General features: G+C 42.1%; 1 protein-coding gene across 2 annotated transcripts; it reads right to left on the minus strand.

Annotated features, from left to right (window-relative positions):
• Positions 1 to 487: 487 nt before the first annotated feature.
• On the minus strand, positions 488 to 23,621 carry IREB2 (iron responsive element binding protein 2). Of its 2 annotated transcripts, XM_080626033.1 has the most exons (22): positions 23,385 to 23,621; positions 21,984 to 22,070; positions 18,681 to 18,846; positions 17,436 to 17,573; positions 15,297 to 15,518; positions 13,569 to 13,638; positions 12,232 to 12,415; positions 11,542 to 11,681; positions 10,562 to 10,733; positions 9,119 to 9,219; positions 8,549 to 8,665; positions 7,132 to 7,291; positions 6,260 to 6,395; positions 5,490 to 5,574; positions 4,763 to 4,919; positions 4,348 to 4,472; positions 3,967 to 4,071; positions 3,535 to 3,677; positions 2,542 to 2,689; positions 2,331 to 2,453; positions 1,514 to 1,699; positions 488 to 901 (listed from the first exon to the last, which is right to left on the minus strand). In XM_080626033.1, the coding sequence occupies exons 1-22, from the start codon at positions 23,590 to 23,592 to the stop codon at positions 791 to 793; spliced, it is 3,084 nt and encodes a 1,027-aa protein (XP_080482159.1). In that variant the 5' UTR covers positions 23,593 to 23,621; the 3' UTR covers positions 488 to 790. The 2 variants fall into 2 exon arrangements, with proteins under 2 accessions (XP_080482159.1, XP_080482160.1); XM_080626034.1 differs by lacking the exons at positions 17,436 to 17,573; positions 18,681 to 18,846; positions 21,984 to 22,070; positions 23,385 to 23,621 and adding an exon at positions 16,133 to 16,261.
• Positions 23,622 to 26,059: the final 2,438 nt, after the last annotated feature.

Below are 26,059 nucleotides of genomic sequence, written 5' to 3' on the forward strand. Positions count from 1 at the left end.
AAGGAGATGGGACAAGCTTCAATCGGACAAAATTCAATGCAGCTTCCCAAAGGCTGGGGTGCTACACTTAACTGGTGTGAGCAAAGTAACCGTGAGCATGTTTTTGAATGCAGAGATGTTTGCTGTACTTCTAGGCACACAATATTTCATAGCATGACCAGTTTTACATCTGGGTTCAGATGAAATGTAATCCCATACTAAAGGTAAGGAAGTCCTGATCTGCAATACAGGATACCATAGGCCTCATGTGCACTGCTTTTTAGCACGCTCATAAACTATACAGCAAGTTCAAAACTGAGGGTCTGTTTTAAGCTCTGGATGCAAAAATAAATAATAATGACACTAAAGTGATGTGTGGCCTTTATCATTTCATACCATCCGCTACCCTACAACCAACACACAGCAGTACACAGAGTTACAGGTGCAAGAACTGAGCGGAAACAACTGCACAAAGTCTCCTGACATAATAACCTTCGGCACGATCAGGTTCAGATTTTGCATCGTTTATTTACAAAATGGTCTGATAAAACATCCCCTCCATACTTACAGCTCTCTGCCACAACACACATGTTGATTTTAGCAATGTTTAATAGCACCATTAGAATATTATTTAAAATCAGGAAGGATCTTGTTGCAGTAACAATGATTCACAATCTTTTACATCCATGGACGAAGTAACTTTGAGCACACTAGGACTGTTTGCAGTTCCACAGTACAGGTTCCTGGGTTCACACAAGGCATTTTCAGCATTACCAGTTATGCAAGGTACCCATATCAGTCAGTCAGTCTACTACAAGAATCTCCGAGCCACAAAGTTTAGACTTCCACCATACTTGTATAAAGTTATCTCCAGGTCGTTTTCAAACAAGGCAACCACGCTGAATACTTTTCCAGTGCTTGTCTTCAAAAGAAAAGCAAAAAAAGAGAGACCAATTAAGAGTTTTGCTTTCACTTCCTTTGGCTCATTTTTCAGTTCACATCCTAACCCCGCACTTTGATGAACACAAGCAAATTCACCCTGCCTATCTGCCACTGCAGAGCCAAGACACTGCTGCGAACAGAATGAAGGCCCACTTTACTCCATAGCGCAGACCCAGCTGGAGCATCCTACGTACCTGCTGTTGACAAAGAGAAAGCCATTTCCCTAAGATGGTACAATGCACGTTACTATGGGCATATTATGTGTTACTACAGGTCTTCTTACACAGAATGGAAAGCTGAAGCCTCTCTCAAATAGTCACACCCACGTCTTGAAAAGGGCATGAATGAGACACACTACTCAATTCTACCTTAACAGGGTTTGGTAAACAAGGTTCCAAAGAACAATCAATCATTTCACATTGCAATACTTTTGGAAACTTCAATAACCACAGCAAACTACTACAAGCTTGCTTACAAAGACAATTAAGTTTTGGGTTTTTATCCTGCTTTCCATCATCAGGACTAACTTCTTTCTGTGCTTTCAATTGTCAGTACATTCAAAAGAGAAATAAAAGAAATACTGCAAAGATACCTTAATATCCAAAGTCATTCCAGGCGACAGCTCTGGAGGGAACAATATAGAAAATCGCTCTCTGCCAGTGAGACCCAAAGTACTTGGATTTTCCCCAGGAAGAAACTGAAGTGGAGCTATACCAATCCCAATCAACTGGCTTTTATGAACCTTCTCATAGCTTTCAGCCAGGACAGCTTTAACACCCTGCAAAAAAGCCAAGTGATTTTGTATTTCAGTACAGTAGTCAGCAAAATGCAGAAGTAAGCTTCAAATACACATTATATCCAACATCTTGCAATTCAAACTGAACAGTAAAGCAGTGCTTTGTAGGAGTCCTGTGCATAAGTAAGTTGGTAACACTTTTCAGCTGTACAACTATATGAAAGCAAATGAACCACATCAGGCCCACAGAGCATGAGATGGAGCTCTACAACAGACAGTGACCATGCTGTGGTTAGCAGGTGGGGGGGTCCCAAGCAAAATGTAGTTGCTTCCATTATTCCACATGAATATTCCGAGTACTAGTGGAAATCAGTCTCCAATAGCTGGATATGTAGTACCCCATGGAGACCAAGGACAGGTCAACACTGGATAAAGAAATAGTTTATCTCCAAGTCTGGACAGGAAGTTAATTAGGAAATTCAGATTTAGTGATTCTCTTCTATGAGGGTTCCAGCAAAGACATTATTGAGAAGTCTTAAAAATAAAATGTGATCTTATTTTCAAGACTGAGGACAGTTTCTGAACACATTTATGCCCAAAACTAAGCAATGTGGTTTTAGGTATTTCCAAGTAACACAAAGACACTCCCCAAAGCCAAACAAACCAGCAGTACCAGTAAAAAAGGCCCTTTTGCAGCCCAGTCTCTTGAGCTACCCAGTCCATACTTCTTTCCTGCTAGAATAATTACAGGGATGCCTTCTTTCTGGTAGAGCTCCGCTGCTTCAAACACGTCTAGCTGTGGAGTAAGCAAGTGAAACGGTGTGAGTGAGCTGTAAACCTGCTGCACACGTTCAGAGTCACTCTGTAAACAAACACATCTTTACCGTTTGTCCTGATGGGAAGTGAACTGTTTTGGGAGCTGGCTTTCCTATGAACTTATTCAGAAGCTTAATATTTGCAAAGGTACCTCTTGTCATCACAGCATCATTACCTCTTCGAGCTCCGTAAGAGTTGAATTCACGAGGTGTGAGTCTAGAATAAGAACATTTAAAAGGGAATCAATTGAAGGTGATCTGGTTTACAATGATATTGTGATTTTTATAATAATTATTGCAGCATCTCAAAGTTTTCAGTGCAAGATGTAAAGAACTATTTGACCAACAAATGCAATTATAAGAAATCATAAACCAAATGTGTAAACATTGCTACATTATCCATGAAGAAAATTGCAATTTTATATTAATTTATGATATTTTTATGGAGTGCTACAAGCAAGATGACACAAACTACATGAGAATTATGGGGAGACTGTTCTAAGAAACAAGCCTGTTTATTAATCCTCTTAGCTCTACCAGCATATTTATTAACAAGCGTTGGACCAAAATGAGAGCTTTACTCCAAAATCAAATGACTATCCTGGGATTACAGTCCCATTAAGTCTTCCTCTGTTTCTCATAATACTAATCATTCAGACTGAATGCACTAGTTACGGAGGAGTCCACACCACAGGCTATTATTTTGTCATGCTTCACTGATACTGCAATAATTACACCTTTGCAATATAACGCAACAATCTAATTTCCAAACCATTCAGCAGTGGCTCAGCATCGTGTTGTGCTCTGTGTCTTTGGGAATTTCAGTGGAATTTCTGCTGCAGGATGCTCACTGATGCAGAGGTGAGTTACAGCACCAGTCACGTTCATTTAGAAAACCTGGCTTCACTCTTTTTAATACTTACAGACACCAGCAACAGTTACCGTTTTGCTTTTCCATGTATAATCTCCACTTTATGCAGTCAGGTAACGGTGCTGATCAATTATTCGGGATGGGAAGCAGTGCTCTGGTATCATTAGACTGTTAATATGAGAAGTCCTTACCCTTTGTTGGTCAGATACTTTGCAGCAGCACTACTCCTTGCAATGCTTCCAGCAGGGGATATGTGATCTGTGGTTACCGAATCTCCCAGATAGAGCAAGACATGGGCATTTTCAACCGGCTGTGGTGAAACTGGTTCTTTGGCCTGAAAAGAGAGGGGCCAGGGAAGGAGGGAAAGGACAGACAACCATAATGTAAGAAATGTAAGAAACATTTTTCTTACAAGATCTTTATATGCATAAGCCATATCTGCAATATATGAAGGCACTGATGTACAGGCTCCACTTGTTCCAGAGATCCAAGCAGTATTTAAAGACTGAGAAATTTTAACAATAACCAAATTAGTCACTCTAAGAGTGAAGCTTTACTGGAATAACTACTCTGATACTTAAGTGTAATGCACATCATCTGGCGGATAGGTCCAATGTACTTACAAGTTTATCAAAAAAGGAAGGACACCTGATGTAAGTAGATTTTAAATCCCACGGAAATAGAGTTGACTCAGGTGCTTCCAGTAGGTTCCATCGTTTGTTTCCTTTCTACAAAAAAGTAACCAAAAAGAACAGAGAAATTGGTTTATAATTTTTACATTCTGAAACCAAAGACTTGCTGGTGGGTTTCTTTCTACCCTATACTACAAGTTAACCTCAGTGGACGTTATTTGAGAATCAGTATTTAATACAAGTACCCATCTCAGTTAAGTCCTCCTTTACAGTAAGGGAAAAAACTGACAAACCAATCTGATTCAGCTGGAAGATACTACAAAGCTACATGAAATACAATCTAAGTTATGTAAAACAAAAGACCATTCTTGCCTCCATTTTCTCTTTCAACTCCTTAAACATGGCTGATATCACACACTCCTCCTCCACAGTATGAAGTTCTTTTCGGGTGGGCCAAATATCTCGTAAGTAAATGTTTTCACCATTGAAGCCAGTGCCTGTGGAAGATTTAACAGAGCAGTAATTGTGTAGAATATTAGACTTCATATTTCTATTAGAATACAAATATGTCTATATTCAGGTATTCAGAGATGGTACCAGATATGTGAAGAATTTCATCAGTTAAGTGGATGCTTTGCTTTAGCTATGAGCAACACCAAACACAACTGTGCTTTCTCTTCGTGCCAAAATGCACGTGAAGGAACCTCTTCTGCATATGCATTAGATGCAGAAACATCTTCTACACATGCATTAGATGCAGAAATAGAAGACGTAAGGAAATACTTACCCAAAGGCTCAGTTTCAAAGTCTATTCTGACTGTGCCTGCAATAGCATAAGCAACTACTAGCGGTGGAGAAGCAAGGTAGTTGGCACGGACACAGTCACAGAGACGTCCTTCAAAGTTCTTTGTTCCAGACAACACCCCGCAGGCAATTATATCCCCCTGAAAGGCAGAACCCTGGTTGTTTTTCTATAGGACTTTGCAGTACTTCAACAGCTTATGTTATTTTTTGTTGACTAAGTCGGATGTGCTTTTACCATTCCACTATTTATTCTAACACTTCAATTGAAATGCATTTTGCTCTCCCACCACCCCTCCTCTTTCCCTTCCTTTTCACTCTTGACCCTCGGATGTATTCTCCAGTCACTTCACTGAACTCCTCCCCTGCCTTTTATTTCTTGTATTCTTTTTTCCTTCTTCACAGCAGAAGGATGCTGCAGCTGTTCAGACACTGCTGGTTAAAATCACTCACGCACATAGATCTTTAAAACCCATTTACAGAACAAAATCTACATATCGCTTCCTCCATAAAATTAATCCTATGCATTTATCTTATAATTTACATCTGTATGCTACAAACACTATCACATTTATTTTACACAGCCATGAATTATCATGGTCTCTGACATGCAGATGTGCTAAAATGTCATGCAAAGTCCAAAGCAACAATAAAGTATATTTTGCTCTCAGTGAGAACTGCATTTCTGTACTCATCAAGCCTTAGAGCTTTACCTGCTTGATTGCATTCCTGATGGCTTCTGGTAAGGGGGCAGTGTTTCCAACACAGGTCGAACACCCATAACCAACAACCTCAAACCTATGTTGAAAAAGAACAAGCAAGTAACATATTAAATGATTACAAGCAGTTTGTTAGCAAAGCAGTTTTTCTTTCATTAGCCATCATTAGGATTTTTTTTCTCTGACAATTAAGACCTTTTAGGACGTGAGCAGCAGACACCACATCTCACTGATGCAAGCAGGAGGGTACAAGGCAATATTTTTGCAATCAATCAAGTCAAAACATCTCAAGATGTTGTTCCGTAAGTAATAGCAAAGCAAAGGCAGTAACACTCCTCACAGAACACAGCCAGGCACCATTACAGAATTATGCACATACTCTAGTTACTGCTACAAAGCAACCAAAACCAGGCCAAGCAACCCACAACAGCAGCCGTTTAAAGAAAAGATTAATACAGATTGTCCCAATAAATTTACATCCAGGTTCCACTTTTAACATACATCAACAAGTGGATCCTCTCCTGCAAGACAATTACAATTAAGTAGACCACTACTGAAAAAACAGAGCTCAGAGGAGGTAGAGATCTACAAGTCAATTGTAAGGTGGCAATAAAATACAACTTTAAGCCTGCAAGTAGTTAAAATGACAACCTAGTAAGTTCAGAATTAGCCACCCAAATGAATAACCATCATTTATCAGCCTGTATAAGCCCCGTGTGTGCTATTGTCCTGAAGTGACAAATGAAGTGGGAGTCACAACTTACCCAAGCTTACTGAGGTATGGCAATACTCCACTCGAACTGAGGTAATGTGTAACCATTCCACTGCCTGGTGATAAACTTGTTCTTATGTAGGGCTTAACCACTAGGCCAGCTTCAACAGCTTTTTTGGCCAGAAGTCCTACAGAAAAAAAGCAACTTATATTAGTATATCCCTTAAAAGAACATCTTTATGATGCTAGCTTAAATTAAGCATACACCCCCAGAGGATTAGTAAACCTTCAGTTTATTACTCAAGCAACTACTTGCCTGAATAAAGTTTAATTCGTAACAATGATTCAGGTTTTTGTTCCCATTCCTATGATGTCAAAGCCCATTTTCTTCTCTGTAAGAAGAACATCTCTTTCCCGTGTTCTAGTTGGCAGTGTTAAATCCATTTATTATTCTTCTGATACAGGCCACACAGCCTCAAAGGAAAGCTTCCCTTGGCCCAGAGGGCCTCAAAATAAGCAAGCAGGGTCTGACACAGGAGTAGCTGTTCTGGGACAGCTTGCAGAGGTATGGCACATACTCCTTAACTTGCAACTACAGCACAGACCAACTGCTCAGCAACTCCTGCATCAATTATTCATCCATCTGAAGACAGCCCTGACACTGGTGACCTGCTGAAATACTACCCAACATAAATATTTTGTCATTACTATCATTAACACTGGTTTACGTCATAAATTCTGAGATTCTATTATTGAAAAGTAACTTTCATTACATAACCTCCAGAATATACAACAAGCTTAAAGCTAAAAGTTTAGTGTCAAACCTTTAGGTCAAGTCATTACAAGAACCTGCACAATAAAAGGTAAAGGCTGTGTAATCAGAGAGGCACCATTAGGATCCAGGCAGTCGCTAATCAAACGTACCTGCAGCAAGCATGACAGATGGATTACAATTGTTTGTACAGCTGATTACTGCAGCAATGACAATGCAGCCATGAGATAGCTTGTATTCATTTCCTTCATACTGAACAGGTACAATGTCATTCTGTTTCTCAACTGCAATCTGAAAGCCTTTAACACCAGACTAGATGAAAAAACACACACATTAGCAGTTACTATAGCACAGGAAGTATGATATTACAGTGAGATTAAGTGAACCCTCACTTTAAGGTAACACTCAGCTGTCCCACTAGGAAATACCTGAAGAGATTTTAAAAGCCATCCTCAGTTCATGCCTCTCTCCATACAGACAGTGGTCTTATCCTTCTTAATTCATAACTGCTTTAACTTTGCAACAATTGCAAACAAACGCCAGTCAAAGCATGGCTGATCCCACACATTCCTTGCTAATCAGGAAAGAACAATCCCTGACAAGTACATGTCTACTACACAACACTTGTTTCTGAATTAGAGGAATACCTAAGATTTTTACTGGGAGAGGATGATAACTAAAAGTAAACTAGGCCAGTAACATTGCATACCCTCAGCTCTTCAGCACACAGATATCCTCCAAAGGTCCCTTTCCACTTCAACCACACCATGATCTGTGATCTGTTACCACTTCTCTCCCTAGCACAACTGACCATTCTGTGTTATACATCTCCTTACAAGCCAGAATTGCTCAAACCAACAGAAAGTATTTTTACAGTGTCTAACAGTGTATGCTTCTAATACTGCTGCCAGTCTTCAAGTTCATGATAAACACTAAAAATGAAGAGGCTTTCCTGTATTAGCTTCATTCTTGGCTACATATGCATATCCCTAACCAAAAATATCACCTTCACAGTAAATATATTTCCTCAGGGAAGTCAAGTTGAGAGGAAAAATCATTCGCTAAGTTAAGAACCCAGAACACCAACTAGCTACAGATCGTGGCAATCTTTAGGCATCACCTTTAAGATATGACGACTTCTCTTTTCTTATGGTAATTGTTTTGGAATAAAAGTAAAATAAAGCCATTTAAAAAACTCTAGAAATGAGTAAATGTTTCCCGAGCTTATGCTATTTTTGCTATTAACCCTATGGCAGAGGGGTTGGAACTGGATGATCTTAAGGTCATTTCCAACCCAAACCATTCTATGATTTATCACTTAAAGGTTTATCCTCCTTAGCAATATAAATAGCGAAATTAAGGATTTTTCTAAGTTCATGTTCCTGACAAACACACCTATGATTTACCAGCTACTATCCTCAGGACACTTGTCAAGCTAAAGAATATTATTGGATATGCTGTCTATCTACTCATCAGGACAGCTCAGCTGGTATACAAGGAATAAGTAACAAATATCATTCACGTAGGTCATACGAAGTACCTTTTGAAGAATATGTCAGTTGTACAAACCTTTTCATTTAAGCAGGATTGGAAGTCACTTTTCATGTTATTAACAGCCACTCTATCTTGGGATCTTTTGGGGCCACTGACATATGGAATTATAGAACTTAAACTTATTTGCACTACCTAAAAAATACAAGAAACAAAGCGAAAACATGCATCAATTCTAGCTCAACAGCACAGTGAATGAGACATATCTAGGACCTCTTTTACTTTGAATTTGGGTGTTGAGACATGAAAACTCTGGGCTCCCCTTTTCAAGCCCACCCACTCTAAAGGGCTACCCTACTTTCCCAAAATGTTTTAATACTACCCCTAACTTCTCTACCACTTGTAAGAGCTACCTCATCACTCAGCAGTGACAGGAGTTCTGTACCTGTTAGTTGCCATGACCTGTATTGTGCTTCCCTTCTTTCTCCCACCAGCTCTACACCCTGCAACATACTTTGCTCCTCAAAATTGTGACTTATAAATGCAGTTTTATTAAAGCAATAAAAATTACAGGAGCAGACAAATTTGCTAAGGCAGCAGTACTTACTTAAAAGAACCACATACAAAACCAAGTCATTTCAAGCATACCTGGGAATACTCAGGTTCTCTGGAAGAACTCTCATCACTTCTAAATAACTTCACAGCTTTAAGATACGCTTCCATGACCTCAAGCTTGGCCTTGTCAAAACCTTGAGAAGGTTATTTCAAACATGAGAAAAGTCACATTACAAACTATAAATAAACCAACCAAACAATTCTCAGAAATTCAGACTTCAAACATATCATCCCAAGTACTGTTTTCCAAAGACACCACTTCCACACCCACTGGCAACCCCCAGGAGCTAGTCAAGAATTATGCACAATTAGCTTAACTTTCCATCTTATATCAGGGACCAAAACGTGCTGCTCCAACTCCAGCAGTTGTAGCTCTAAGTTTACAGATTTGCCCCTGATGTTCATAAAGCTTTTCCCCATTAAGATTTACTTGTTGAATACAGGTCATGTGCTTAGTTAGCAATAGGCACTATGAGTGGTTAGCATTAGAAAAGGATGCATTTGTGCTGCCCTGAGCAGACAAAATGTGTTTGCTGTGCAATTAAAAATGTGTAACTCCTATTTCCAAGTGACAGATTTCAGTTTCAGAAAAGCTCACTAATGTGAACGAGTTCTTTTTGACATCTGTTACCCTGCAGCTTTCTCTCTTTGCAGTAGCTTGGTAATGAATTAACACCCTTCCAGTTTAGCTTGACAGGTCAGTGAAATAATCCTCTTGAAAGAGAGAAAGAAAAAGAAAGTGGAAAAAAGTAGCAATATGTTGTGATTGAGGTTTTTTTCCACTTAGCTCTCATAACCATTTTAGATTGTGATCTTGTAGGGACTCTCAGGTGGTTAAGGGATTCATTTCATAGTGAGAACACTCATATTCTATACACTTCCCAAAATATAAATGACAATTTTCTTCCTATATATAGCATATATTGTAACGAGAATTTTCTTTTCTTTTAAAAGCTTATATATGCTTTTCAGAACGAAGACTTTGGATGTTGAAAAATGACATGATGTTAGTAAACTGGGCGTTGGACAAATGAACCAGCCACAAACCTCAAGTGTAGCCAGCTATGCCCAGGCCAGTGCTGTACATACAAAAACTACAGCCCCACCTCAATACATGGGATACACAGACAAAATCATCCACATTAGGAAACACCTGCACTGATAAAGCAGGTACATAACTCGGACTCAAACACCACCGGCTAAGTGTGCCACAGACCTAGCCAGTAGTAAATCTGTATGGCACAAGATTTGTGGTAGGTATTACTCAGATGCCTGAGATTCCACTGGGTAAGAGTTAAGCCAAGTACATCCCATGAAACAGCCTCTTACTGTACAGCATGTTTTCAGGCACCAAATCCATGTCAGAACTCTGCAGAAAAATCCCTGTTTAGGAACTATGATGTTTCAAGCAAAAAAATGCATTGCCACATATCTGAAACATGGAGACAATGAATCACTGCTTTAAGGTCACCTTACCTGTATGCTTTAAGTGCTTCAGTGTCACATTATCAACAGGGAAAAAGCTCAGAATAGCACCATATTCAGGACACATATTTGCTATTGTGGTTCGGTCTGCTACAGAGAGCTGGGAAACTCCACTCCCAAAAAACTCCACAAATTTTCCAGCAACATCAGCTTGCTTAAGATGCTGTTTAAGAGAGGAGATAACGATATTTGTTACGAGAAGAGGTACAGTGCAAGCAATGTTTGTTGCAACAATTTGCAATTAGCTAGTCATGAACATTTAAAACTAAATGGTGAACTTTAAGGCTCACATCTGCAACAAAACCCAAGCCCGTTTAACATACGGGGTTCTAAACATCTACCCCACACCTCCATCTGCAAACAAGTTCTGCAGATTTCCTAGTGGAGAGCAGATACACTCTTCCTCAGGCATCATGCCAGCAAGGAGAAGGGAGTTTTCAAAGCATTCACAGCTCTTCAGTGCTTTGATGCTCTTCACCTACCACAACAGCAACAGCCTGCACTACCCTGGCAAAACCTCATCTTCACAAAACAGGTTCTGGAGTTGTACCAGCTCAGAGTCACAAACAGGACTTGTGCCTTGCAGGAATATTTTGGAATGAAAAGCATATCCAGGGAAAGTTTTTAAGCTAGGGAAGAAGCCCACATGCTGTCAGCAGGAGAAAAAAGGAAAACAAGGCTTCTCTTCCCTGCCCCAACCCTGCACATGTGCTTTTTTTCTTAATATATTCTTTTAGTGAAAGAGGGCCTGTAAATAAACCCTTATAGAAGGAGGGAAAAAACCCAACCCCTAAACACACTACTCTGGAGGACTAGTAAATAAAAATGGTTGGAGATTGTTTGTATCTGTCTGCACTGCCATAATTAAAGACATACTAAAAAATACCCCCAGCATTTAATTCAGTTCTCAGACACCACTAGAAGAATTGGCACCAAGCTTTGCTTTGTTTGAAAAGGCATCAAACTCTTACCTTTGTAATGCTCACAACAATATCTATGGATGTAGCAAGCGGGCTGGCTGTGTCTGTCAGTTCACACCCAACAACCTCAGGTAAAGTGAGAGTAAGCGGCATTCCCAGCATCACTGCTTCTGTTTCAATGCCCCCAACACCTGAAAGTGGAACATTCGTTACTTAACTATCGAAAAGCAGCCTGACACTAAATATGTTGAGGTCCTAGAACTCTAATAAAGATCTTGCTATTAATCCTAAAGGCTTGCGACAATAAACACTGCTGCTTCTCTCTTATGAGTCAAGTGCAACCAGGCTATAGCAAGAAATGCACAAGTTCTAGTCAATGTTTATACATTAAAAATAAAACAAAGCAAGACTACTGCTGAAGTCAGACTTCACACTCAACCAGAGAATACTTTGTATCTAAAAGTAACTTTCCAAGGGACACCATACAGAATTTTTACTGCATGTACTAACAGCACTTACTTATCAATTGGGTTTTCACTATTTTCTCTTTAAATTGACAAAGAGCAGTTTTTAATGGAAAAAATATTAGCTGGGATTCCTTTTAGACAATAAGCATTCTGAACAACAATTCAAGACAGAGTTTGTTACGCTTCAGATACAGACATCCAGTAGGAAGAACACCGTCTCAGTAATGCGTTATGACACTTCAAAGGGCTAGCAAGTTACTCTTCGCATACTTACCCCAGCCCAAGATACCCAAGCCATTTACCATGGTTGTATGAGAATCTGTGCCAACCACGCTATCGGGATATAGGAAATCTTTAACTTCAAAAACAACTCTGGACAAATATTCCAAGTTAACTTGGTGAGCCATTCCAGTCTCAGGCGGGATTATGGAAACATTCTTGAAAACCTTGGAACTCCACTGTAGTTTTCCCAAATTAGAGGGGAAAAAAAAAAAAAAAAAAAAAAAAAAAGAGGAAAGGAATTCCATTATTCCAAAGGTATATTCAGTTCTTAGAACATAACTAAAAAGACAAGACTAATACACAAGAATGCAGTACTTGCTATTTAAGCACGTGCCTTTTGCTCATTTGTCAAACAGAAGTACATGATCCCCTGGGACTTGGAACATTCTTAATCAACTAAAGCAAGCATTCTTTTTCTGCTGAAGACTGAATCAATAATTCATACCTACCTTTCAAAAGCTGGGCTGCATAAATCTCTCACCATCCAGTTCACACAACTGATAGCCAGCCCAGCTAAGACCAGTATTTCAACAGAACATAAGCACTTGTATTTATTGCAGGATTTAGTTTAGGTTTTACATTCCTGGATGAGACTGAAGATGCAAACCAGGAAAGTGTCTTGAACTCAGGAGCTCGATTTAAAAAAGCTAACATGGAAACTCAGAACAAGATTCAGCATGGCAGTTTCCCTCTTTAATAACGGAGAAGAAACCTCCCAGTCTACCCATATGAAAAGGTCGTTTCACTGGACAACTCAACCATGTGAAATCAGTAGATGAGGATCAAATGCTCATGTTGCAGACCCCTGGCTAGCAACAAAGAAGCCAATGTTCACCATACAAGATCTGCACCAAAAGTAAGTTTACCGGCACTGCTGCCCCCTCAGAGAGCAGCAATGTCTCAACATGGCCTCTGCTCAACATCTCCAACCCCAGTAAGATTTGTAACAGAAGTACAGATGTGGACCTAAGGCACGGAGCTCATGAAAAAGCATTAAGACTAATGCTTCATAAATACCTACTTTGTCCAATTCATTAACACTGCCAAGAGCCAAATCGGTGCAAAACTTTTTCAAGTTAGAATTATGAAAGATTATCTCTCCTTTAAGAGACACCTTGCTTTAGAGCTGCTGCTCCATAATGGTTTTTACGTTCAAAGTCACAAGCCATGTTATTAGCCAATCTTCTGTTCCCTTACTAAATTCAGATTTCAGCATCTGACATTTCCAAATTACCACATTTATCATCTAAATGTGAACACTGGCAGACAAATGAAGCAAGCTCTTCAGACAACCACAACACAATACAAAGCCCACAGGTACAGACATACCTTAAAAAACTGAAGCCTCTCTCTGTTTCTGCCAAATTCCATCTCTTGATTTTTCAATACTGTCTCAGGCCTAGGAAGATATCAAATTTACAAGCACTGTCATAATTTATTTCAAATTACAGACAAACAAGGTGTTGGTTTTGCTTGTTTGATAAAAGACTTACATAAGCCTGCAGCACAATTTGAAGTCATTTATTAGAACAAAGATAATTCCTTCCTTGCAGCAAGCTTTCTCTAAACAGTGAATAATAACTGATTTCATTTGTGCTGTCCCTGGGAACATGTTTACTCTGGGTATAGTCTGCTTAAAATATTTGATCTCAAAAATACTCATTTTAAGAGATCTCTACCAAGCACACATTTCAATGCACAGAAGCTTTTCTTTTTTCCCCTTGATCAGAAGTCTTAGAGGTTGTAAATTCAAAGTTCAATACAGTAAAGAACCAAGATGGTCACTAGTTCATGTAAAAACACACTCTGTGTTCAGTACTGGCCCTTTAGCACCCGAGCAGAGCATCAGGGCAATTATACCTATCCTCCATTCACATATTTTTGGCCTCCACGTCAGTTTTTTCTTCACAAGTACTCATCAATACAGTCTCATAAAATTAACTGTCTTTTCTTAGTGTTATTTACTACAATACTGATACTCATTATAAAGGAGCAATCCACAATTTAAGATGAATAACCTCTGCTTGAAGAGGGTGGACAAGGAAGGAAATACACTTGCTTTGTACTAGGAAGGAAGTCCTCAATTTTTTAGAGGTGTATTTTACATCATGTCCCTTCCCTCTCTGCAGTGACAGAAGGTTAGTGGCTATCCTGCTTTGCAAAGCCCTGAGGGACAGTCATCAATCACACTGCAGCTTAATTAATACCACTGCTGCTCTGCTGCCAGAATCATCAATATTGCTGAAGAGATTCTAATACTGCGTTCCCACACCTGTACTGAGCAGGAGTATTTACATATCTATAAAACCACCAAGACAATCAGCATCCTATCACTGTGGGATACAGATCTGATCAGTTTTTAAATGCAACACCTGTCCAGTGCTGGAAGATAGGGATCTGAGCAGGCCAGCAGACAAAAGAGGTGCAGCTGAAAGAGGAGGATGATGACATGTAGTTGTCATAGATGGAGTTGTATATAATGACCTGTTAATAATATTGGAAACCTGAAGAAGGCAGACAGATGAAGTTTCCCTAGGGCATTACATATAGGCAGGATACTCATTGAATTTCACCTCAAGGGCAGATGGACTGTAGACGCTGGACAACGATGCACAGGCTAGCTCTAGCTCTTAGGTCTTTTTTAACAGCCAGAGGCTTTCGAAAAGTTCTCATAGAACAATTTAAAAATTACTTTTAAAAATAAATCAATGCTTATTCATTGATGTTTACTTTGTAAGAGCCAGAGGATTGCCCCAATGCTTTGTTGTCCCTACAAAGAAACGAGGGAAGGCTCCAAATTCAATTTACAAATCACAGCCATGAGCCACAGAGCTGGCCATCTGCACCAAAGCCCTTCTTGCAAAATACAAAAGATAATGATTGTAGACTAACTCAAAACTGCTACATCAGACCTGCTTCTAGATGCTGAAACCTGTCTACGGCACACGTGAAGAGAGTACAGGAGGCTGTTTAGAAGCCAGTCCCATCTCTGAACTGTCACAGGCAGAGGTTACCACCACAAGAAGGGTACAAATAATTACAAGGAAGGTTTCGTACTCAGGCACGGGCTGGAGGTGGAAGGGACACAGGATCGGCGTGTTCTCAATCTGTGCAGAAAACTGCCCCGGGCTGCGAGCGGCCTCCCCAGAGCCACAGGGCCCCCTGCAGCCGGCCTGACCCCTGCAGGGCACCTTCCGAGGCTGCACCTTCAGCGGGGATAGCTTCGCCACCGGCTTCTGTGCATCACCACCTCCAGGGTTCGGAGCGTTCTGGATTGCACTGCAACAGCAAACACAAGAACAGTTCAGACTTCAGGAATTTTCCTCCTTTTCCTTCTTTGTTTCTTTTCTTTTGTCTTTTGCAAAGCCTCCCAACACAACATATGATCTCACAAAGTTATTTTACAACAACACTGTTGCAAAGTTAACTACATGGGATAAGCTCAGTTAAGTAACAGTCTGGTAATAAGTAAGTGAACAGAACTGGATTGTCTGAAAGATTAACACCAGATTAACTCCTTCACAGCAGACCAGAGATCTTTACAAGCAGGGTTTTAACCTTTTAAGGTAGGCAGAGCCTCATCCAAGTGGTGGGCTTACTGAACATGTTTCTTTTTAAGATAGTGCTGTACATGCTCTGTTAAATACACAGAGGAATGATAGCAAACAAAGCTTTCTCAAGGACAGAAAAGGAACTTCATTATCTAATTAGGCTTTTTACACAAATTCCCAAAGGCTCAGATAAATTTGATACACTGTTCTAGTCAGAAGATAGGAAAGTTGTCAGGGTTTAACAACTCAAGTCCATATAACATGCTACCCCCTCTTTGTACAATATTCAGTCTTTGCATGAGAGCAAAGAAAGCTTGTTGTGAAACATTAATGCCTTTTTACCTCTCAATATTCACCAGTTCAAGGATCCGGAATTAAAACTTCTGCTTTAGTATCAAGAAAAAGATACTCAGTTATCCAATTGAAGGATATTGCATGGCCTTGTCTAAATCCTACCCTAGTCTGCCAGCCTCCCCTGATCAACAGGACATGGAAGCCACATAAAAGCAACACAAACCATCCTGTAGCAAAGGGTTTCTTATCACAGGCCAGCAGCTGCCAAGATCCTGCACGCCTTCTAACACGGAAACTACAGAGGCTGGATTTATCATTACAAAGCAGCATGTTGAGACCTTTTGCCAGCACTTGGTCCTTCTGAGAATTTTAGGCAAGCCTAATTGCAATCAAATCAGCTGTCCCTCCAGACACAAGGGTGGACAGAGCATGCAACAAAGACAACATGTAGGCAACACAACGAGCTGCAGCTTCTTACTCTTCACTCTTCCAGTACTGAGCAAACTGAAATCCTCTGTGTTTGGAAACAAACTACTCGCACACCCATGTCCACTTGGCCACAGGCTTGCTCTCACTTCACTTTTAGAATTCCCAAAGAGCTTGAGCACTTTATACAATTCTGCACGAGTCTGAAAGGCTCCACGATGGAGGGGAGCTGCATTATCTACTTAGTGTTTGCTTCAGCACTGAGCAGAATTCAAGTTTTTCCTCTTCTGCAGTATCATGCTTCCAGCAAAAGGCAGCCCCGGGCTGTTTTCATCACATTACTGCCTGTCAGAACAATGAAAGCCACATTTCTAGTCCCCATACTTTTCCAGGCTCCTACAATTACACTTCTCTCTCTGCAACTATCTGCAGCCTTTTTTAATCTGTGGTAAAATGCAGGCCCATAAGAAAAGTTAAATTAGTCCTAAGCTATGGGCTGAAATGACAGCCTTTCAGTATGTCCTACAGGATTATAAGCCATTCTCTGGAGCTGTGACAAGCCAGTCACAAGGCAGAAGGATTTAACATTAACAGTAAAAACAGGGTAAAGCAAAATGACAAACTCCCTCTGCCTCATTCTCTTCAGGCGTATTTTCTGGAAACCATGATCGAACCAGTTATTTTAGCCCAGAATTTGGGTTGTCAAACAGCTTCAGCCCAAGTCCTCACCTTCCTCTCCTTCAGGAGTGTTACCTCATCCATTTTTATCCAGCCCTCTTTCAGACACCATCAGGTGTAGTATCAAGGATCCACACAGGACAAAGGATTTGATGGGAGAGTACCAAGACCAGAGTGACCCTGTACTTCAGTACCACACAAACACACATAGCTCATCCAAAAAAAAAAAAAAAAAGAGGTATGTTACCATTTGCTGAAATCAATCTGCAGAGAGTGGTCAACAGTGAGATCAGTTGGGCAGGCAGGATTGACTTTCGCAGGATCTCCTCCAGCATTTCTCACAGCTTCCCTCATGGCAGCAAAATCCACCATTGCTGGAATTCCACTTAAGAGATGGAAAAACCAAATAGTATAACAACACGGGACATCAACTCACTAAAATACAACACCTTTTTTCCACTTGAAGTCTAGCTCTACTCAAGTTCTACGGCAATAATAAACCCCTACTATTCTAATCTCTAAATTCTAAGGAACTTGAAACATTGAAGTTAAGAGTTGGTACTTGTTCACAAAAAGCCAACAGCAGGTTTGAATATAACATACCCAACAAGAGTACAGGAACACCTCAGAGGATTACACTCCTCTCTTATGTTGCTATGCTTCTGAAGTGTGATGGCACTTTAACACAGAACTGATTTTTAGATACTTACTACCTTTTCAATAGAACCTTGCTATGCAAACAATGAGCATGTGGTACATTTAACACCTTCCTTACAAAGCCATTTATGAAGCTCATAGTACTGGACAAAATACTCTTGCTCCTATCAAATAAAGTGTACCTGAAATAGAAAACTGAGGACAATGTTTATATACCACAGTACTACATAAATGTTCCTGACTTTGCTAAGCAGAGGTTACCTAATTTTTAGTAATACCACAGTTCCTTTTTCAAATTATCTCACTTCTTGATAAATATATGAGGAGTCAGCAATCCAGCTTAAATTTAATATTTACAAATTGCTGAAGGACTGCCCTTTCAGTTATGCCATAGCCAAATCACTAAGAAACTTAATATTCTAAGAGACTTCTTTTTAAATCTATGTATTATTCATGGATTCAATTGGATTACATACACTTGTGGAGTAAGCAATATTTAATCTGCAGTTATCTCATTTATTTTGGAGAACTGTCACCCATCTGGCTGCAGCCAAAATGTCACCACTTCGATTTGTGTTTTGGCTCTTATCCTACACAGTGCTTCTTGTAGGCCAACAGCTTCAGCCTCGCAACCTGCACTGAAACCAGGATACTCTGTGGAACTCCTACACTTACATCACATGGCATTAGCATGAGGAGCCTACCGGGTAACAGAGGCAGTGCATAGGTTTCTACTGATGCTTCGGTGCTATTTATTTTCAAGCCAAGGAATTGTATGTACAACCCAGTGAGGCTGCAGGGATTGTGTCAGTGGTTCCAGCAAGCACACACTTACGTAAAGTCTTGAAGAACAACTCTGGCGGGACAGAAGGGCACTTCAACATTATTCTGTTTTGTCTTCCAGTCCAAGATGTTCATAGCATCTGTTTCTTTCACTAAGAAGCCATCACAGTTACGGACACTGGATTCAAACAGCACTCGTATGGAATAAGGCAGAGTATCTACGGCAAGGCAAAGGAGCTCTGTTAGTGCAACACCTTCAGCTTCAGGAGTTCTTTAAAAATTACAATCCCAGTGTTCTAAAGGATTCCACTTTGCTAGGGACTGGAAGGATGAGAGCTCCAGGAGCCTGCTCTTCCAGTTGCCTTGGGGTTTGATCTTCATTGCACAATATGGAACATACATTGTAGAAACTGAGTTATCATATGGGATTGGAATGGAAGATACCAATGGCTTGACCACACTGTGTTAAGGCAGTGACATTTAAGAAGGTATGTTATGCTGGCAGGAGAGGGATGAAAGGAATCTAGAGCTGGAATTACTGATCAGAGGGGGAGGGAAAGCAAAAACAGTTAGATTGTTAAAAAATATTTTTTCAATTCTATATTTCACCTTTTTGTTACTTGAGATAAAGCCAAAAGCATCCAATGACAGATTATGTTTTTAAATAAACAGTGATATTAAGACCAGAAACTATTCTGCCACATGCCCTAAAATTAAACTCATTTCTTAAAATATAACTTAACCAAATACAACTTGATTTTGTTACTGATCTGGATTAAGGTATTAACTAGAAAGAGCTTTCTGCACAAAAAAAATTAGGGAACTGGAAACGAGAGTCAAAGAAGTGGGAGGAGAAAAAAGCATCAGTGTTACTACTCACTGCAAACAACAGCAAAAAATATCAGTCATAATTTCTCCCCAAATCCCATTATTTTCCACAGCACCGTGCAAGCAGACAAATGACTTTGAAAACAGTGAGAAATATTAAAAACTAGTTGTAAGAGGGTTGAAACAATTCAGTTCAGGCTTTAGCAAGAAAGTTAAGATTTGTTGGTCTCAATCTAACCCACAGTTTTGACCACAAACTGTTAATACAGGATTTACTGACCCTGTTATCTTTGGGTCTCTTTCTCAGGTATTACCTATTGTTGTCTCATTAGACAAATCACTCAAAACAATGTAAGAATGTTATCAAAACCATGTCTAATGAGCTCTAATGCCACCACTCACTTGATTTAAAAACCAAGTTACCAGGAGAAAATTATTCTGCCTTTTCTTGGATTATAAATAACATGCAGTGCATCCTTACAGTGATAAACCTAAGTGTTCAAAGGGCTGCTTAGCAGCCAGAAGCTATGGAGAAGCAACTACCTCTCTCCATTAGGCACTAGGAAGCTCACATCTGCAATGTTGCGCCTAGTTTTGGGCCTCTCTGGATGCAGCTCTCAAGTAATCAGATCATATCCAGTGAAGGGTCTTCCAGGACTGCAGTACCCGACAGAGGAGCAGCTGGGAGACCTGGCTTTGCTCACCCAGAGAGAAAGCTGTAGTGCACTAACTGTAGTCACCCACAACCCAACAGGAACTGCAGAGAAGGGGAGGCCTGACCTGGCATCTCAGAAACACAAAGTGAAAGGACAAAACTAAAGTCAGAAGGTGCAGGAACACTGTGACTGGACATAAGCAAAAAGAAGTTCACAGAGAGAGTGGTTAAGCACAGAATCAGGAAAGGGAGTTAAACTCCATCCATGCAGATTTGCAGAGCTCAGTTAAGAAGGGCTCTTCAAGTTCACACCAGTCCCAGTAAGCAGATGGACTAGCTCTACAGATGCCCTCTCTGCCCTAAATCATTCTGAGTTTGTTCTAGCTACCATTTTCCCCATAACTGAATACTTTCTTCAACACTAGAAAAATCAGATGCTCCCTAGTAAACAGGCAAGTAAATCAATTACCTTTTACATTTGGAATCTGATTAATTTAAACAGGCTCTTATTGTCAGATTATAGTCAGAAGCCTCAAGGCAAAGGGCAAAGAGGTAAACCCCCAAATTATTATTTCAGCAACAAATGCAATGAGCAATTCCAGATACTGGATTTGCCATCACTGCTGTCCCACACAGTATCTGTGTTTTATTCAACATCTTGCTAATAGCAGGTAATATGAGGCTTCCAACTTCTGCACATAAGTTTCTATTGGAAGGCAAAGACACTCTCAGCCTATTCTATTTAGATTCCTTAAGCTTCTTCTCCAAACCTCTTCAGGAATATCTGCTGCTGCTCCAAGCTGTATGGCATGCCTTCGCACAAAGCTCCATCTTCTCTATACATTTCCACTCCTGTCACAAGGCTGTTCAAAAAGCTGCTGTAGAACACTGGTCCTGTTACCACCACACTACTGCTTCTTCCTGGGCAAAGCCACTTGCATGATCATTGCAATGATTACCTTCATTTTTGCAAGTAGTAGAACTGTGCAAGAACACATGGCTGTCACACAGAAGTTCCAGCACAGGTTCTCCTCTCTCTTCCCTTCAAAGAATGGAGAAGCACTTACTGCTGTCAAACACGAGTTTCAAGTGCAATTTTTTAATTAGGAAACATATCACAAACTCTGTGAACACAGGAGAGTAATTCAGACCTTACAAAACTGGAAAAAAAGTCCCAAGTAGCTTTAATATGTACCTCAGTAAGTACTTCAGGAGTTTAACATGAAGGCAAAGGGAGAGAATAATGAAAGCATGTTCCAATTATCTGCAGGAGTAAGGCTGTTTCAGCTGACACTGATCTATAGCTGTCTCAATCTACAGTCGTCCCCATTAGACAAGAACATACTCTATTTTTCAATAGGGACCCAGATGCACAGACACAAAGTCTTTTTTGCACATAGCGCTCCATGCTGTTACGTATTAATGACACGCTGAGATGAAGCAACTGTATAAACACCACAAAACCTCATCTTTTCTGCAGCAACTGCAGCAGAAGCTACGTTCAAGAAACACACAGTTACCCATTATCTGCAATTGCTGGTGAGGTGAAACCAAGAAGCAGTACAAAATGATGGCAAAAAATGTATTTAGTTTTTTAGTAGTCTCTTCATTTTTTCCAAAAGACAAATAATTCTGGTGTATTGCTGACAACTCCAGCAGCACCTCTACGTTCTCCCTTACTAAGAAAAGGCTATAAATATTGCCCCCTACCAACTTCCTGAAGCAGTAGGACCAGAAAATGAGCAGCTTTCAGATACACCCATTAACAATTCACATAATGGTGGTAGCATCTCCTACGACTTCACAGCAGGATGTGGTGCATGTTTATTGCTCGTACCATCCCAACTACAACCAACCAGAAAGTATCATTACCATACTTGGCGCCTCCAAGCTTTGAGACATTGTAGAACTTCTGTGGACAGTTTTCTAATGCTTCAATTACGGCCTGGTAAGGGCTTCCTGAGGGGGGAAACAAGAAAGTTACAGCCATAAAAGAATTGAAGGGTTGATCACTAGTAGAGAACTCGTAACAACAGCTTTTTATCCTGGATTTTCACAAATAATAACGTGCCCCTAGGGCTGTAAGGGAACTGAAACATGGACAGGTTTCTAAATGGATTGAAACACCTAATGATACAGATTGGTGACTAAGATGAAATGTAAAAGTATCTGTAATACCAGGTACACACAGGTCATGCAGGTAATCAACACAGTTACACGCCTGAATACGTTTAACCTTTATTGTCTTAGTTTACCATCTCCAAAACAGGATAAATGCACCTCACCCAACTGAGATAAGAGGTAGAGGTTTTAATACAGTAGGAAACATCAGGCAGCAAGCATCAGGCTAATGACAAGCTAACGAGAGACAAAAATAAACCTCATAACAGCTACTAGGTGGAGAGAATAAATTACTTCTTAAGAGGAGCTGTTCACAAAAAGAAAGCTCTAATTCAGTTGCTGGCAAGCTAAAGGGGCAGTGTCAATGACAGACTCCCTCAGGCCTAAAAAGCTTCATACCGTAAAAGTTTAAGAAAATAAGCCATAGATTACAAACAGTGGGGAAAATGGTGCTGGCTCTGACATCACCGAGCAAAGCCAGCAAACCCTGGGCCTGCAGCATAACACTTGCCCTTTGTTTGCTTTGATCTTAACGCACTACAGCTACACTTCCATTGCAAAGCCAACTCTCCATCACCAGCAGCTGACAGCGAACTGCGTCATCCACACAACGACCCCGGTTCAGCGGGTACCGGTGAAACCTCACCCCACTAGCCGGCACTGCGGGGATGCCACCCCTCGCTCGCCACAGCGTTCGCGGCGGCGGGAACCGAAAGAAGGACAAAACCAGCCGCTGGGAATAACGGGAGGCCCGGCGGGACTGGCGCACCGGCACGGCCAGGCGCCCCGCGCAGCCCAAGTCGGGCCCGCCGCCGAGAACAAAGCGGCTGGAACGGCGGGGGCAGCGGATGCCCGGAACAGCGCAAGGGGAACCCGCCATGGGCCCGACAGCGCTCCCGCACAAAGGGCCGCCACACAACGGCGCCGTGCGGGCAGAGAAGAAAGGGAGCGGACGGCGCGCCGGGGATGTGAACCGCCTCGGGCCGCCGCAGCCGTGTTCGGGGTAGGCCGGGCCGGCCCCGCTTCACCGCCAGCTGATGCAGAGGGGGCGAGGCGGCAGCCCAGGCTGCGGGGGTCGCGCCAGATCGGGTAGCGGTGTCCCCCGGGAGCGAGGACCGCGCCACGGCGAAGGGCGGCCGCCCTCCCACTGACCTGGCCTGACAGGGTCCATCGCTGGCGACCATATTAGCGCTGCGGGGCGAGCGGCGGGGGCCGGGGGGAGCGGGCCCGGGCGGGGCGGCCCCAGCTCTCGCGAGACTGCTCTCGAAGCCCCACCTCCTCGGGCGCCGGGCTTAGTCTCGCGATATGCTAGGACTATTCCACCCACGCCACCTCCTCCTCCGCTCGCGATACCCGCCATGCCTCAGCGGAGTAAAGCAGGCGAGATCTCGCGAGGTTTGGCGGAGTGGGCGGAAGTGGCCTAGTGAGGGAAGCCGTCTGCTCTCGCGATACTTGTGAGGCCGATGACTAACGCAGCGGGGGGCGGAGCTGCCTCCGGGGGCAGCGGTTCGAGCCGCTGCGTGAGTGTGGCCGCGGGCATCGCCTATTGGCTGCTCCCGGCGGCGTGAGCCCACACGTGGTGTGGCTGCGGGCTGTACCCGTACCCGTGCCCGTGCCCGCGCCCGCACCCGTGCTCGTACTCGTGCCTGAGCGGCGGCGGGGTTCCGGGTGGGTTCGGCACCGCTGCCGCGCGAGGCTTGCGATGAAGCGCTGCAACGCGTTCTGACGGTTTTCACGAGGCACCGTTAGGCCGAACCCCACCAGCGGCGTCCACCGGAGCGCCCCGCAGGCGCGCTCCAGAGCCCGTGTTACTGTGCGCTTGGCTGCAGCTCATCACGTTCTCGCCTTCCGCTTCTGGAACAGCACACACCAATCCCTCCGGGTAGAGATGTGCCCCGTGAGCTGGCCCTGCTGTGGAACCATGCGGGAGCCGGGGGAAGACACCGTGTTGGTATTCACCAACCATGTGTAACCCGGCAGGGTTACCCTTGCTCTGGCACCCAGATGTGGTCCTAGGTTATGGTGCTAGATTTCATATTTCTTTTGCTTTCAGGTGGTGATCTTGTTTCATAGCGGAAGGATGGAATTTTACTGTTGTCTTGATCTGCAGCAAATGGTGGCAGTGTAAGGTCACATTCATAGCGGTCACCAAGTCAAGCAATACAAGTTCCTCCAGGCTGTAAGACATAGATAATATCTAGGGCTTAGACACTAATACAGCCAGAATCATTACCAAGCTCATTACCAAGATTACCGAAAAGATGTCTGTGACTCAGCCCCTAATTGCCTTGTTCTCCCTTTTGCCTGCATCTGTCTTGACCTAAGCTACCATTGCCTTCCTGAGCTGTGACAGGATGACTTGACACACTGATTGCAAAAGTTTTACTCAAAACTACATGAACAACCATAGCTCTGGCATCTTTACCTGCTCTAGATCACAGTGATGTCAGGCATATCCTTGAAAAGTGCAGGCAGAAAGAACTGGTCAGTGGGAAGGAAGGTGGTGGTGTGGCCAGGTTGTGCCTAGAGGAGCTCCTGAGTTCATCTGTATGCAGCATGTTCAGGATGCCCAAAGCTGGCTGTTCCTTTGAACAGATTATTTCCATGCGGCATCTTATTTACAGCTCCTAGTTGGTTGGACCAGCACAGTCAAAGGCAGTTTTCCCCCCTGCTCCTCAGCACGCAGCTGCCTCACACGTGCTGGCCACACGTTTGCTCCCAGAGGACTTTGCAGGAGCTCCTGGGGTCAGTGCTGGGAGGTTGCTGACTGCAGAGGAAGCGTTGGCAGACAGATGATGGCAGCTTTGTCTCTTGACAGGTTCAGATAAGACACATCTCCAGGGACGTGCTGCACCAGCACTGACCCGCTTGTTCTCCTTTGTGAAAGACACCTCTCGTCTCATAGTGCAGAGTCCACGGGATGCCAGTGACAAAATGACTTCTGGTTATCCTCCACTGTGGGCTGAATCTGACTGTAGTGGGTTGGATACAGTCACAGAAAGGAATCTGAGCAAGTGTGGAGTATTTCCTGTTCACATGCTAAATCCTTTAGCACCAAATGTTTAGGGGTTTGTGCCCTTCTTACATATCAGACAGAGTTTTGGAAAACTAATCCCATATATATTGGTTTTAACACAATGTTTGGCTTTCAATAGTGACTTATGCTGAAAATTTTCTTTCTTTTTGCTTACTAACACCTGGGCTACTCCACTGTTCTGCATACTTCTTTTGTGTGTGCGTGATTCTTTTGGAACCATAGAGTCCTTTAAGGTGTTGTGTAATAGTCAAGGGAGAATGGTGGTTTTGCGGTTTCCAGAATGTTTTCTCCATTTCCAAGCTGGCATCCGATATTCTGAAATAAGTCAAATTCAAGGGAGAGTTTATCCAGAAGAGAAATGGGGATGGGTATTGCTGGTTTGTAATTAGAGCTGACAGAAGCAGGCTAAATGGGAGTGTCTTGATGAAGAAGAGGATGTGAATGGAATGAACTACTTTGTTCCACTTCTGCAAAAGGCAGTCACTCCACTGAGACAATTTCAGTATTGTTGTTCTGCATATTTCAGCCTTCAGAGAAAGCAGTTTTGTTGTGGAAATGCTGGGCTAAACAGTGCTCTCAGGTCCATGTTCCATGGCAGTATCATACAAAAGAGAGACCATATCAAACCAGAGAAAGCCAGAGAAATGTAAGGCTCTTTTCTAGTTGTGCCTTTCTTTGTCTTCCTCCCTTTTTCTCTAAAGACAACAGCAGGAACAACCAGGCAGCACCCACACCATGGCTGGTCCAACAGTTTGAAGTGCAGGTCTTTGAATCAAATAACTTCTAATCC

This window comes from Psittacula echo (assembly GCF_963264785.1).
Source record: "Psittacula echo genome assembly, chromosome: 10".
NCBI classification, from domain to species: domain Eukaryota; kingdom Metazoa; phylum Chordata; class Aves; order Psittaciformes; family Psittacidae; genus Psittacula; species Psittacula echo.

What these genes read in the sequence shown, in the direction of transcription:
- IREB2 (XM_080626033.1), bottom strand. Translation starts at nt 23,592, where the DNA reads ATGGCGGGTATCGCGAGCGGAGGAGGAGGTGGCGTGGGTGGAATAGTC. An exon ending in ATCTGTCATGCTTGCTGCAG is followed by an intron (nt 6,396 to 7,131) that starts GTACGTTTGATT and finishes TTTTTTCTGTAG; the next exon opens with GACTTCTGGCCAAAAAAGCT. An exon ending in TCAGGAATGCAATCAAGCAG is followed by an intron (nt 4,920 to 5,489) that starts GTAAAGCTCTAA and finishes TCTGCCTTTCAG; the next exon opens with GGGGATATAATTGCCTGCGG.